The following is a 15,916-nucleotide window of genomic DNA, read 5'->3' as shown; positions in this document are numbered from 1 at the left end:
CAGAGAATCCCAGAGATTCACCACCCTTTGAGTGAAGAAGTTCCTCCTCAACTCCGTTCTAAACCGCCCCCCCTTTATCCTGAGGCTGTGTCCTTCATTCCAGGACCATCCAGGACAAAGCAGCCCCACTTCTAAAAGAATCGATCCCTCCATCACCAACAAACAGTGGCAGCCATGTACCATCTACAAGATGCACTGAAAGAACTCAAAGGTTCCTTAGGCAGTACCTTCCAAACTCATGACCATCACCATCGAGATGGTTATGGCCTGACACTTGTGTGGTGCAAATGTTATTTGTCACGTCTCAGCCCAGGCCTGGATATTGTCCAGATTTCGCTGCATTTGGACATGGACTGATTCAGTATGTGAGGAGTCGTGAATGGTGCTGAACATTGTGCAATCATCGGCGAACATCCCCACTCCTGACCTTCTGACGGAAGGAAGGTCATTGATGAAGCAGCTGAAGATGATTGGGCCGAGGACACTGCCCTGAGGAACTCCTGCAGAGACGTCCTGGAGTTGAGGTGATTGACCTCCAAACACCAGAACCATCTGCTAAGGAACTGTTAGTTGTCCTTTCAGCCCGATTTTGGACACATTACACTGTGAACCCAGAGGTTTTTGAGGTGTCCAGATTGGGTACCTGGTCACTGCAATAAAAATGATGCATTATTGACCCCTGTTAGCTGAAACACTTCCCCTTGATCTGATCATTAATGAGAGATTTACAAATTGAACAGGAGCTCCGCAAGATAACTGAGGATAAAGAATGAGAGTTAACAACATCTGCATTTATATAACAGAAAATGTCCAAAGTGCTTCACAAAAGTCTGACTGATCAAAATGAGCATCAAGCTAAAGAAGGAAATTAATCTGGTGTGAAAAAATGTGTTCAAAGAGGCACGTTTCCAGAAGTAGCTCAAAGAAGGAAGTGAGTTAGAGAGGTGGAGAGATTTAGGGAGGGAGTTCCAGTACATAGGGCCCAGGCAGCTGAAGGTATAGCGAACAGTGATGGAATTATTATAAACTGGAATGTGCTGGAAGCCAGAATTGGAGGAGTGCAGATATCTTGAAGTGCTGTAGGATTGGAGGAGATTGCAGAGGCAGAGAGAGGCAAGGCCAGAGAGGAAGATAAGAATCTTCAAGGCTTCAGGACCCAGTGTCTGGTAGGCAATGGCCCAGGGGGTACTACACATGGCATAGGGAGATTACCATGGGGCTTATCCGACTTTGAAGATACCTTATGTGTCCCTGGAAATACACCCTATGCCTGGAGGATGCAAGAGGAAGCTCAGTCAGTGACCCCAATTAATTTCCATGTAATGCTTTAAAAATGGCAAACTGGAAAGCGGAGACAAGTGGCAGAAATATTAAAGGAAGAAGCTGTGTCCCACATGATTGTTGTCTGCTTCTGTAGGTAAGTGTCATTTAGCTCTGTAAATTGCCATCTCTGATGGAGTCAGTGCTGCCTGCCAATCAGCAGAATGAACCTTTAGGCTAACTCTGACAAGCTGACAGTCATTTTGTTAAAGTACCTGTTACTGTACCTCACTCTCAATGCTCACACTGACTCAGTTATCATTCTCAGTTAACAGTTTGCACGCACAACTGTTCAGGTACCCGTACCCTGATTATTATACCAGGCAAATTGACCACTTCCACATGAGCTGCCCAGCTGTGAATGGCTTTGTGAGACAGCATCGAGTTCAGGAAGAACTGATCAGGACCCCAACTAAAGAAACCTCTTTTCGTAACGTCACTGAGACGAAAACCAGTGTACGGTCACCTGAAGTTGCAGGATGTTATTACGGGGTCCAGGATTGTGACATGGCAATGGAATGGGGGTCAGGAGTCTGCACTTGCCGGCAGCAAGATTGGTCCGACTGGACACCCCCGGGCCCACTGTCCAATGAAGGGTGGGATGTAGATGCTGCTCACCCAATCAGGGCAACAGGACCCACCGGGAGAGTGAAACCAATCTAATGACCCAGGTCTGAACTCACCACCTGAATGTTTAGTTTTAAACTAAAGTTTATTGTAAGAAGTCTCACAACACCAGCTTAAAGTCCAACAGGTGCTGCTCTGAAAGCTCGTGCTACCAAATAAACCTGATGGACTCTAACCTGGTGTTGTGAGACTTTATTACTGTGCCCACTCCAGCCCAATGCCAGCATCTCCACATCACATTTATTTATTAGTCACAAGTAGGCTTACATTAATAATGCAATGAAGATACTGTGAAAATCCCCTAGTCACCAGACTCCAGCAGCTGTTCAGATACACAGGGGAGAATTTTAGCATGGCCAATACACCTAACCAGCACGTCTCTCGGATTGCGGGAGGAAACCCACACAGACACGGGGAGAACATGCAAGCTCCACACAGACAGTGACCCAAGCCAAGAATCAAACCCGGCTCCTTGGAGCTATGAGACGGCAGTGCTAACCACTGTGCCACCGTGCTGCCCATTAGTAGCTGGTAATGAAGGAAACACTCATCACATTTACAAACTACTTGGATATATACTTAAATTGCCGTAACCTACCGGGCTTTGAGACAGATGGGATGGAAAGTGGGATGAGGCTGGATAACTCTTTATCCCCCAGGCATGGACACAGTGGGGGTGATTTTGAGCTCATGTTGGCCATCAGCATAAATGGTGACACAGGCCCAAAACCTCACTAGTGTCAGGGAATGAGTTTCTCGTCAGCGAGATCTCATTTCCCAACTTTCCAAACCCTTTAACTGTGATGTAATGAAGGTGGAAACCTCATTTCAATTAACTATAACAAATTTACATATCATTATAGGGCTTCCCCGCAGTATCATCTCCTCATGAATATTCATCCCTCATGTGTCTGCAAACTTGAAGCAGTCAAACAGAACCCACAGGAGGCAGGGTGCAAAGAGAAGGATAGCCCCTGGGGGGAGAGGGACATGCCTCAGCAGTGCCCTAACACTGTCACCTGACATCCTGGCATTGCCCTGCTGGTGCCAGCCTGAGCCCTCTGTGGAGTCCCATGGGGGACCTTTTAAAAATGGTGCCCCAATCTCTGTGGAGCCTCTCAGACTCCACTCCACCAGAGTGTCACCAAAAACTACGACCCAGTTTCTTGGTGTACAGAGTGCCAGAGAATCTGGAGTGAAACTCGGCTGTGCAGCTGGAGAGTTACACGCCGGTTTTCTAAGTGAAACCAAATTCTGGGAAGATTCCACCCGGAATGCGGAATGGCTTCCATCAGTGCCATAAATTCTCCAATCCCATGATGAACTTCAGTTCAGATTATTTCAGGCAGTCACCATGACAGCTTTTCAAAAGGCCCTGAGCAGTTTAGAAGCAGTGCAAGTGCCCCTGGAGGCCCAAGCCAGGCTAAATTTGGTCTTGTTGCATCTATTTTAGGCCCAAAAATAAGCACAATGATATTAAGCTTGGGTGCCTGGCTCTGATTTTAGACTAAGTTGAGGAAAGAAGTAACTAATTATTTTGTAAAAGAGGAAAAAGAAGCAAATAAAAACAACACTTCCTGGATCGATATTATAGAACAATTAATTGACAAATAGAATGACTTTATAGGTTGCTTGTCATCTAGCCTATGATTTTTCAGAAGATCTTTTGCGGTAAATAAATGGTTGCTGCTGATAATCACTGCTTTGTGGCATCTGTTGCTGCATCACCTGTTCAACTCATCATGTTACACAGCTGTTTGGTGACAGGCAAAGACAGGGTGAATGCTTTCAAAGAGCAGTATGATTTATTTGTGCTCTTCAGCTTTGAAGATCCCTGCCATCGATGGACAGAAGGTATATTCCGGTATTCCACCTCCTCTTCCCGTGTCCTGCCTCAGCTAGCGGGAGATGTGAGGTGACATTGGCCAATCTCTGTACCCACAGAGATGAGGCAGAAAGTAGAGGAACTGGGAAGACTCAGTACTGGCTCTGTGTTATACAGCTCCAGTCAACCTGAAGATTCCCACAGATTCTTTCTCCAAATAGCTTACGATGAATCAAGTAATAAGTCTTTGAAGGCAGAAGTCCCTTCACCAAAATCCCTTAATTTACAATTCTAACACAGAGTGCTCACAGTCAGCAGTCTACCTTCAGGAGTACCAGAGGAACTGACATTCCCGGTTAAATACAAGGAAAAGACCCTCTGATTGGCTCATCAATTGACTCCTTAATAAGGGAGTTCATATTCCAATAGCCAACCTCAATGGCCTGATTGAAGCCATTACATTAACTCAGCACCTATCTCCTTCCTGACATCATCACCTTGTAGATTTTGTTTGAAGCCCACCTGTATTTGGCAGCCTGCTTAAGGTAGCATTTGGATTATATTGAAAAGGCTCTTTACCAAAATCTAAGCCTTTACTGGGACAGAGAGGCAGCTGAATGTTGGTTGTAACTCAGAGTTTGTTATTAAAAGGTGCAGGTGTGAACAGGGTGGAGACGCGCTGCTGTTAATTTGAGTTGAAGTTGTATTGCCGCTGTTATCCGCTGTAGCTTTTAATTTCACGCGGAGAGTTATGATGGCCACAAAGTCCATGGAGGAATCATCAATAGATCTCCCTGTGAGTATGGGCTGCTTTATTAAGCAAGTGCTGGCTTATCTGATAGGGAGCATTCAGTGGGGGCCTGTTTCATCTGGACCAGTGTTGTAGATCCCGAGGTGTTGTGTAGTGTGAGCTGTGGGTGTGGTCTCTTTCTTGGTACACAATAAAAGGTGCTTGGTGACTGGAAACTGATATTTGGCTGAATGACTAGCTGTCTTCTCCACTCAACCTCCATGAGTCAAGAATCTTCTCTGGTTTTTAAAAAAAAGCCATTATACCTCTTTTCGGGAAACTTGAATCCAGCGGGGAAGACTGAACCCAATACGCTAAGCACACACGTTACTTCTCTTGTGCTAACGAGAAACAAAAGGTGATATTGCTGATGGCATGCCGGGCCCCAACTTCCAGTGTGATTAAAAAGTCTGACCTATCTGGATGTCCCTGATTCAAATACTTTTAATGACCTGATAAAAACCCCCAACAACCTGAAAGCCCCCTGTAATCCCCAGTGATATCACTTCAACATGACTGAGAGAATTCCTGGGGAACCTGTCACTGAGTTCTTGACTAGGTTATGGAAATTGGCCAAATATTGTGAATTAAGATTGGTATGTGACTTAATTGACCCAACCGCCCAAAAGAAGCTCTTGGCAGAACCCAATTTGAACTTTAAAATGTCCATTGAGAGAACCTTTTCACTTGAGAATGCGGAAAAGAGGCTCAGGAAGTACAGGGACAGCAGGCAGCAATGTCTTGTGTAAATCAGGTGTAAAAGGGCCCCAGTTGATATAGAAACTCTAATGTCACCACCAGACAGACAAGGAACAGCAATGATAACACTAAGAGTATCAGAGAACATATTTCAGAAAGGCAGACGACGGATTATTGCAAGTACCATCAAAGGACACAGCTCAGGTGAAGTTTCAGGAAAAGGCAAAACGTTTTGTGCATGGGAAAAGGCCAAGATCTACACTGACTCTGATGATACGCCTCGGTATTTCAACACAAGCCGAGTGAGTCCCTTACTCTATGCTGGAGAAGGTGGAAACTGAACTTGGGCACTTTGAGAATCTAGATATTGTAAGGCCTGTACAGTTTGCAGAAAGGGTTGTCCCATAGTCCTTGTTCTTTCATTCCCACAATGAGTTTTTCCCTTCAAATGGAAAATATTCTTCCTAAGTCTTTCTTGCTGTCATAAATAGAAAGGGTTTTGTCCTCGCAGATTGCACATTGGTCATTGAATTCAATGCACTATTTTAATCCAATCATTAATCCATTTAAAATATCTCCCAGGACAGGTACAGCATGGGGTTAGATACAGAGTGAAGCTCCCTCTACACTGTCCCCCCATCAAACACTCCCAGGACAGGTACAGCACGGGGTTAGATACAGAGTGAAGCTCCCTCTACACTGTCCCCATCAAACACTCCCAGGACAGGTACAGCACGGGGTTAGATACAGAGTAAAGCTCCCTCTACACTGACCCCATCAAACACTCCCAGGACAGGTACAGCACGGGGTTAGATACAGAGTGAAGCTCCCTCTACACTGTCCCCATCAAACACTCCCAGGACGGTTACATCACAGGGTTAGGCATGAGTAAAGCTCCCTCTACACTGTCCCCATCAAACACTCCCAGGACAGGTATAGCACGGGGTTAGATACAGAGTAAAGCTCCCTCTACACTGTCCCCATCAAACACTCCCAGGACAGGTATAGCACGGGGTTAGATACAGAGTAAAGCTCCCTCTACACTGTCCCCATCAAACACTCCCAGGACAGGTACAGCACGGGGTTAGATACAGAGTAAAGCTCCCTCTACACTGTTCAATTTAATAGTTCAGGAAAAGGACCTTCTCTATTGTCCCATCAGATACTCCAATTCTCTTCCTATGCAGTGCTGCACATAAAGACTAGCTAGATAGGTCAGAAAGCTCTCCCCTCTCTGTTGCATAAAGTGCACAAGGCCTAATGGTGAATGAACACTTCCTTCTGACATTTTAATTCCAACCCCAATTATCATGTGGGCCTGCAGTAAGCCAGCCTGCTTACCCCATCATGATACCTGTGTAGTCAGTATGTCAGTGAATGTTGCTGTCCAGATAAAGTGAGTTCAGTTTATGGGAATTGTAAAAAGCAATCTTACCCTGTACTAGACAAGATAAAGACAGGTTTACAACACCAACATTAGTGGACCTGTCTGCACAGAAGACTGACTGACTGAACATTTTGCTCAATAATCTCTGTGAAATTCAATCTGACTGAGATTGGCATTGATCCAAAGTCTCACATCAGTAAATTTCCAAAGCGGATTCCCTACTTGGGGTATCAGGAGTCGATGTTCTTCATGGAGAGGTACATGATAACTCGAATACAAATCAATCCATATTATGCCATAGATAACTAATCCAGTGACAAATGTGGAGAGTGGAATTGTTCGGGTTTGGGGATATGTTCCACTTCAAAGTCAGAAATACTGAGAATGTACGGGGAGAAAAACACAGCCAGCCACCACAGCAGAGTCTACAGCAGGAAAACATTTGGCCCAACTGGTCTGTACGAGTGTTCAAGAGACTCCTTCCACCCTGCTCCATCTCACCCTATCTCTATCCTTCTGTTCCTTTCTCCCTTCAGTGCTTATCCAACCTCTCTAATGGATATACCTACACTAATCACCCCAGCCACTGCCTGAGTAGCAAGGAGAGTTCTCACCACTCGCTGGGTAAAGATGTTTCTCCTGTATTCCCTGTTGGATGTATTCTTGACCACTTTATATTTATGGCCCCTATTTAAGATATTGCCCAGCAACCTCCCCAAAAACCACATCACTCTGCCATCCGGCTACCCCGACCCTTCTGGATTTTGGACAAATAGCTGAAATGAGCTGTTGTAAGTTGTAGTTGGAAATATATCACTTCTAAAACTTGGAGTTTAGAAGGATGAGGGGGGATCTTATTGAGACGTATAAGATGATGACGGGGATGGATAGGGTAGAAGTGGAGAGGTTCTTCCCGCTCAGAAAGGACAGCAGGACTACAGGGCACAGCCTCAAGATAAAGGGGGGCGTGGTTTAGAACGGAGTTGAGGAGGAACTTCTTCACTCAAAGGGTGGTGAATCTCTGGAATTCTCTGCCCGTTGAAGCGGTGGAGGCTGCCTCACTAAATATATTTAAGACGCGGGAAGATTGGTTTTTGGTAGGCAAGGGGATTAAGGGTTATGGGGAGAAAGCGGGAAAGTGGAACTGATCCACTTCAGATCAGCCATGATCTTATTGAATGGCGGGGCAGGCTTGAAGGGCTAGATGGCCTACTCCTGCTCCTATTTCTTATGTTCTTATGTTCTATAACTGTATATAAGCAACCAGCAGGAATGACAATAAGTCCTAGCTGGCCATCCCTGCATTACTGTTTTAATGTGAGCTGCCTGACATTCCTTAACTCAGGAGTAGAAACCAACTCTTTCAGGAGTCATACCAACTCCTGACGCACTCTCCAACTTCCCTTCTGTCCAATGTTTGAAAGGAAATGTAATTACTGTCTAAAAATCTCCCAATTAGCTGCAAGGAGCTGTGAACAAGTGTAAATGCTCTGTGATGCAGAATATGCAAGGCTGGGATGCCCAGGCCTTGTGGGGCGGTAAATGGCCCACCAATTACTGAGACTCCCCAGCATAACCACAGAGCCTTCTTTTTGTGTCAGTCTGATTTGCTGTGCTGGGCAGGGATCTGACTGGATCATTTCCACAAAGACAACTTGCATTTATATCGAACCTTTATCAGAAGAACACATCCTAATGCTCGTTATGAACAGGCAACCAGTCACTCACAACATGAGAAATTTAAGTTCTGTCAGTGTCTAAAGACATAGTGCGATCCTAAAGGGGCTTAAACAGGAGGACAGCTTGTTGGAGGCCTTATAAGATGAATAATTAGGGCTGATGTAGAGGAGGGTAAGCTCACTACCGGGATATCTATAATACTGGGATATCTATAACTGGGATATCAATGGTACTAGGATGTCTATAATTCTGGAATATCGATAACCGAGGTATCAATAATACTGGGGTATCAATAACTGGGGTATCTATGACAGTGGGTTATCTATAATACTGGGATATTTATAAGGGAGGTATCTATGACACTGGGATATCAATAATTGAAATATCAATAATACTGGGATGTCTATGATACTGGGATATCTATATTTGGGGTATGTACCTGACATTTGGCGCTGGTAAATTGTAATGCAGACATGTAATGCCAGGTCAGTGTGTGACTAAAGATTTGTACAGTACTAACGCCTGGGCTATTTTCAGCTATCGCTAAGTATAATGGCTTCCTCCCAAGTTGCTGGGCAGTGCAAGTGAGCCCTTGTCAGCTGACATAAGGCTTGGGTTAGAGATTGATCACCCTGTTATTAGAATCAACTTACTAAATACCAGCTTTGATAAAGGGTCATCGAAACATCAGCTCTTTTCTCCCCTTATAGATGATGCCAGACCTGCTGAGATTTTCCAGCATTTTCTCTTTTGGTTGTTAAATACCACCTTGTGCCTCTCTGCCAGACATCAGTGACCCCGTACATCTCAATTTCACAATTGTGCAAAATGTGATGAGGAGATACCGAAAGAAGAATCGCAAAGGTTGGGAATCTGAAATAAAACCAGAAATGCTGGAATAATAAATGACAGTTTCTGAGGAGTCCAAAAATTGGTTCACGTTTTAAATCCTATTAGCATTTAGTCATGATGAAGATCTCCACCAAAATATTCACCAGCCTTTTCATTGAAAAATGCCTCCTGTGCTCTTTGTTTAGTTTTATTAGTACATACTATCATCACCAGGATTCCTTATGTTACATTCTCCTTTGACTTAAACATGCAAATCATACAGAATACTTGGTGAATGGGTTTTTTAATCTGAGGATAAAATTCTATACAGATAGCGTGTACCAGGCACAGAGAAAGATCACAACCATAGCGAGGGGGATTGAATATAAAAGTAGGGAGGTCTTGCTGCAGCTGTATAGGGCATTGGTGAGGCCGCAGCTGGAGTACTGTGTGCAGTTTTGGGCGCCGCACCTGCGCAAAGATATTTTGGCCTTGGAGGGAGTGCAGAGGAGGTTTACTAGGCTGATACCGGAGTTGAGGGGGTTGAGCTATGAGGAGAGGCTGAATAAACTAGGCTTGTATTCGTTAGAATTTAGAAGAATGAGGGGAGATCTCATTGAGACATATAAGATGATGAATGGGATGGATAGGATAGAGGTGGAGAGACTCTTCCCGCTCAAAAAAGACAGTAGGACTAGGGGGCACAGCCTCAAGATAAAGGGGGGCGTGGTTTAGAACGGAGTTGAGGAGGAACTTCTTCACTCAAAGGGTGGTGAATCTCTGGAATTCTCTGCCAGTTGAAGTGGTGGAGGCTGCCTCGCTAAATATTTTTAAGACACGGTTTGATGGGTTTTTGATAAGAGAGGGGATTAAGGGTTATGGGGAGAGAGCGGGAAAGTGGAACTGAGCCACGACAGATCAGCCATGATCTTATTGAATGGCGGGGCAGGCTCGAAGGGCTAGATGGCCTACTCCTGCTCCTATTTCTTATGTTCTTATAGTAGGTCCATTCAAAAGTCTGACGGCGGCAGGGAAGAAGCCGTTGCACTAAGGAGCAATTTAACATGGCCAATCAACCTAACCTGCACATCTTTGGAGTGTTGGAGGAAACTGGAGTGCCCGGAGGAAACCCACGCAGACACAGGGAGAACATGCAAACTCCACCCAGACAGTGACCAAAGCTGGAATCAAAGCCGTATTCCTGGCACTGTGAGGCAGCAGTGTTAACCACTGTGTCAGCTTCACTTACATGAAAGCAAAAGATAATAACTTTTGGCTATAATTTCCAAATTCCAGGCATATTGGAGAGGGTGGATGGGGGGCCAGGGTGTGCTGGGGAACTGCCCCCACCCCACCCCAGATATTCCCAGGTAAGATCTGCATGGTAATTGCCTGGAAGTGTACAAACTCTCCTGGACAATTGCCTGCTCCCAATGGGTCGGTTAGTGAAGGCAGTGTGTAATAGGTCAGTCAGGTTTCCGATGGAATCTCTGAATGGCAGTGCAATTGACCTCAGCAACTCTAATATAAAAAGGAGAAAACCTGCCAACAGTGCATCGATACCAAACCCCGACTAGAATTGAGTGCGTTAGTGGGTGTTTAGGAGAGTGTATGTGTTTGTCTGTATGTGTGTGTGCATGAAAAACGTAACTGAAATCACTTGAGGTGCTGCAACAATTTTTAACCAGTCAGAACCCTGCTTGGTGCTCCAAAACAAGGTGACAGCAGGCTATTCCCTATTCGGGCGAAACAGCTTTATGAACTCTCTGTCCTCACCTATCACTTTCCTCTCCTGAGGTAAATGTTTTGCAAACCAGAAGCCAAGGCCCTGACAAAGGTCCATTATTCTGTCAGATTGAGTGAAGAATAACTCACACTGTAGAACGCACCTTGCATTTGTTTTAACCTTTCGACTTCAACTTCTGTTTAACATCCTAAAATATCCCAAAGCGCTTCACAGGTATCCATCAAAATTAGACACTGAGCTATTTAAGGAAATATTTGGACAAGTGTTCAAAAGCTTGGTCAGAGGTAGGGTTTAAGGAGCATTTTAAAGGAGGAGAGGAAGACAAACAGGTGATGAAGTTTAGGAAGGGAACCTGGATTTTGGGTCTTGGCAGCTGAAGAAGCCACAATTACCAATAATGGAGCGATTGAAATCTGGAGTTGAGAGGGTTGATTTATGAGGGGAAACTGATTAGACTGGGGAAAACTCATTGGAATTCAGAAGAATGAGGGGAGATCTTATAGAAACATGTAAGATTATGAAGGGAATAGATAAGATAGAAGCAGGGAAGTTGTTTCCACTGGCGGTGAAACTAGAACTAGACGGCATAGCCTCAAAATAAGGGGAAGCAGATTTAGGACTGAGTTGAGGAGGAACTTCTTCACACAAAGGGTTGTGAATCTGTAGAATTCCCTGCCCAGTGAAGCAGTTGAGGCTCCCTCATTGAATGTTTTTAAGGCAGGGATTGATAGATTTTTGAACAGTAAAGGAATTAAGGGTTATGGTGAGCGGGCGGGTAAGTGGAGCTGAGTCCACCAAAAGATCAGCCATGATCTTATTGAATGGCGGAGCAGGCTTGAGGGGCCAGATGGCCAACTCCTACTCTTAATTCTTATGTTCTTATGTAAGAGAAAAAAGTGTACAGAAATCTCAGGTGTGTTTATTCTTCCATGGGATATGAACATCTCTGGCTAGGCCAACATTTGTAGCTCACCCTTGATTGTCCTGACAAAGTGGTGATGAACCACCTTGTTGAACTGCTGCAGCCCATGTGGTGTAGATACAGGGCTGTGAGGAGGAGAGTTCTGGGATTGTGATCCAGTGCAGGTGGAAGAACGGTGATATAATCAGGTCAGGATGGTATGCGACTTGCAGGTGCAGATGCTCCTATCCGTCTGCTGCCATTGTCCTTCTGGATAACAGAGATCATGGGTTTGAAAGGTGCTGTTGAAGGTGTGCTGGAGGGCTAAAGAAGATTCACTTCTTGTGTTAAATTTGTTTGTGAACACTTATGAAGGGTCATTACCAAAGCAATCTCTACTGTGCTCAAACGAGATGGAATCACTGTGAAATGATGAAGTAATGGACAACTAACTTACCTTGTTTATATTTCTTTTCATGGCAGAGGTTTTATTAGGAAGAAATAGTAAGATTACAGCCCACAAGCAATTTTAGATCATTTTGTAATGCGTGTGTTTATGGTGGGGCTTGTTTGGTGCCCCGTTTGACCTTTGTAAAGTCAGCGCAGGGCCTTTGAATACACAATCTAAGTGGCTTTGTTACAGCCTGGCTTCACAGTATCCTTGCTGGATGGAGCATGAAGTGCAGGAAACAGATGGGGCTGAAAGCCAGTCAACCAATTTTCACAAGTGTTCCATCCATTACCTGGCTAATGGAAAGGCTGAAAGGAAGTTCTTACAGGATTGAGTATTTAAACGATTGTCTACGTATTTCAGTGCTCAGGGTTAAGAAAGTTGGCCTGCTTTCATTGGAAAGGAGACATTGAAAAAAAGCTAGTTTTAAACTGTTGAGGGAGGCTGATCCAAGCTGGCTGTTCACATTGGTTGAGGGGTTTGAATCTCAGGGCGAAGGGGAATGAAGTGAAGGTAAGCGTAAGGGAAGTCACGTGGAACTTTTATCCCAGAGTCAGGGAGTCAGAGTGTTGTGGATAGTCTGGAGGGATGTCAGAAGTTGCAGCGTGACGTAGATAGGATGCAAGACTGGGCAGAGAAGTGGCAGATGGACTTCAATGCAGATAAATGTGTAGAGGTCCAACTTGGCAGGTCCAATGGGATGAAGGAATACAATATCAAGGGGAGGAGTCTTAGCAGTGTTGAGGAGCAGAAGGACCTTGGGGTCCGTGTCCATAGGACTCTTAAATCGGCCTTGCAGGTGAAGGATGTGGTCAAGAAGACGTATGGTGTACTGGCCTTCATTAATCGAGGGATTGAGTTTAGGAGTCGGGAGGTAATGCTGTAACTTTATAAGACCCTTGTCAGACCCCACTTGGAGTACTGTGTGCAGTTCTGGTCGCCTCACTACAGGAAGGATGTGGAAGCTATTGAGAGGGTGCAGAGGAGATTTACAAGGATGTTGCCTGGATTGGGTGGCATGCCTTATGAAGATAGGTTGAGAGAGCTTGGTCTCATCGCCCTGGAGAGACGAAAGTTGAGAGGGTTTATAAAATGTTGAGAGGAATAGATAGGGTGGATTCTCGGAGGCTTTTCCCAGGGCTAAAATGGTCGCTATGAGAGGACACAGGTTTAAGGTGCTGGGAAGCAAGTACAGAGGAGATGTTAGGGGTAAGTTTTTCACTCAGGGGGTGGTGAGTGAGTGGAATCGGCTGCCGTCGGTGGTGGTGGAGGCGAACTCACTGGGGTCTTTTAAAAGACTTCTGGATGAGTATATGGGATCTAATGGGATTGGGAGTTATAGATAGGTCTGGTTGGTATGGATATGATCGGTGCAACTTGTGGGTCGAAGGGCCTGTTTGTGCTGTAGTGTTCTATGTTCTATGTATCCTGAGACTATGACCCCTTGTTCCAGAGCCAGAGGAAATAACATCCTGCATCCATTCCATCCAGCCCTGTCAGAATGTTATACTTTGTATATGAAACAGTTTTCCTTATTCCAGTCTCTCCACATGATTGAAGTCACTCATTACTGGCACCATTCTATTAAATCTCCTCTGCACTCTTTCTGTAATAAATCGAGAGAGACTCGAGGGCCACAAACTGTGAGCAGAATAACCTTCTACTTCATTTGAGTTGTTAACTCATTTGCTACAAAGAAATACAGTCATAGAGGTTTACAGCATGGAAACAGGACCTTTGGCCCAGCTTGTCCATGCCGCCTTTCTTTTAGTGTAGTCTTTCAATATACTGCCCTCAGCTTTCTACTTTGGGGTCAAATTATTGTAACTTCCTGTTTAAAGGCATCTTAACATGTGCCTGTACCTTGCTTCTTCTTAGTCTCTTGTGCCTCTAGCTGTGTACTGCAATTCCAAGGACTTGGAAATTTATTCCTTGTTGCCAATGTAATAAATTGAGGTTGACTCAATGGGGCGGTGGGGGGGGGGTGGTGTGTGTGTGTGTGTGTGTGTGTGTGTGTGTGTGTGTGTGTGTGTGTGTGTGTGTGTGTGTGTGTGTGTGTGTGTGTGTGTGTGTGTGAAATGGCCTAGTGGTATTATCGCTAGAATATTAATCCTGAAACTCTGCCGATGCACTGGGGGTCCAGTTTCGAATCCCACCATGCCAGATGGTGGAATTTGAATTAAACAAAATATATCTAGAATTAAGCATCGACTGATGACCATGAAACCATTGTCAATTATCAAAAAACCCATCTGGTTCAGAACCACAGCAATGTGGTTGACTCTCAACTGCCCTCTGAAATGGCCTAGCGAGCCACTCAGTTTCAAGGACAACTAGGGATGGGCAATAAATGTTAGCTAGCCAGTGACGGCCATGAATGAATTTAAAAAATGAACAAAAGGCATTATTGCCATTAATAACTATGTCTACAACAGGGCCAGACAGAATAACTATGCGATTGGACACTACTCTTCCCTACTCCAACTGCGGATCCTCCCTCAGCCTGCGATATGCAACCTCGCACTGGATTGGCTAAGCTTCCCGCCTCAACGCTCCATTGGGTCCAGCCTAACCGTGTGGCCCTTAGGGAACTGTTGGTAGAAATTGCCCCTGGCAGTGCCCAGAACAAATGGCATTGGATCAGTTACCTGTACACATCCTGCCTGATATTTAATTCCATTGACTGCAGTGAAATTGAATATCCGGTGTTGAGTGTGGCAAATAGGTGATTCAATATCGTACATTCTGCACCAAGGCTCAAGATGAATTTCAATCCTGTGCTTTTACTTATAAAGCCAAGGATCCCATATGTCTTCTTAACAGTTTAACCAACTTGTCCTGCCACCTTCAATGATTTCTACACACACAAACCCAAGACCCAAGTTCTGGCTCCCTTTTCAAATTGTATCATGCGGTTTATATAACTGGATTCACTTCCACAGAGAGGATTTGTGAGAGGGACAGGCTTTCCGGGCCAAATCGCCTTTTCCTCTTCCTGAAGATAATTTTACGTCATCCTTGTGAACATTCCCATTCGGGGACTGAACATGGCTCTGTAAGTCAAATGCACAGTTCCAATTGCAGTGTATTTGTCTGAAACCAGGTTTCCAATGGCAAGCTTGTTAGCCAATGGCAATGCGTTGCCACCTGCTCCAGGGTGGAGGTTATCGAGTGCGCCCCTTCTGTCCTGTGGAAGGGTAGGGGGGTGAGGAGAAGGCAGCTGGTACTGTTGCTGGCATTGCCCACTGTGCTTGAAGCTGCTCGGAGCCCCTTTGCAGTTGGCAATCAGCTGAGGCAGAAAGTGAAGCCGTGTGGAAGGTTGGCGGAGAAGAAGAGCAGCCTTCAGTGAATGAAGAGATGGACAGGAGACTTCCGAGAATTTATCACTGATCTGTCAAGCAGTGAAAGCACACTGAGAGAAGGAATGCTTTAAGCAGCAGTCTGTCATAGCTGGAAAGCTTTAGTAGAATTGATCTGTCTCCCTGTTTGTCTGTCTCACTGAAAAAGTTCTTCCAGCTGTGCACTCTGCGTGGTGACCCTGATCAGGTGCAGACACAGCTTGGAACCTGTGTGCTGGTGAGAAAGAATGAATTCCTGGTTAAAAAGACTGTTGTTTGATCAGTTCAATTGCCTCCCTGACAGATCCACAAAGGATCCC

General features: G+C 45.1%; 1 protein-coding gene across 1 annotated transcript in view; it reads left to right on the top strand.

Moving 5' to 3' along the window:
* Positions 1–15,607, top strand: part of LOC145356556 (ran GTPase-activating protein 1-like) — a 389,212-nt gene extending 373,605 nt beyond the window's left edge. The window contains exons 9-12 of the mRNA XM_080209327.1: positions 1,617–1,916; positions 3,701–3,801; positions 4,501–4,568; positions 15,362–15,607. Coding sequence (XP_080065453.1) covers positions 1,617–1,916; positions 3,701–3,801; positions 4,501–4,568; positions 15,362–15,607 — 715 coding nt within the window. The remainder of the gene's footprint in view (positions 1–1,616; positions 1,917–3,700; positions 3,802–4,500; positions 4,569–15,361) is intronic.
* The last annotated feature ends 309 nt before the right edge of the window (positions 15,608–15,916 follow it).

The sequence above is a fragment of the Carcharhinus amblyrhynchos genome, chromosome 21, assembly GCF_965287045.1.
Source record: "Carcharhinus amblyrhynchos chromosome 21, sCarAmb.v2.hapA, whole genome shotgun sequence".
In the NCBI taxonomy this organism is placed as follows: Eukaryota; Metazoa; Chordata; class Chondrichthyes; order Carcharhiniformes; family Carcharhinidae; genus Carcharhinus; species Carcharhinus amblyrhynchos.
This window is presented reverse-complemented; position numbering and strand designations above follow the sequence as displayed.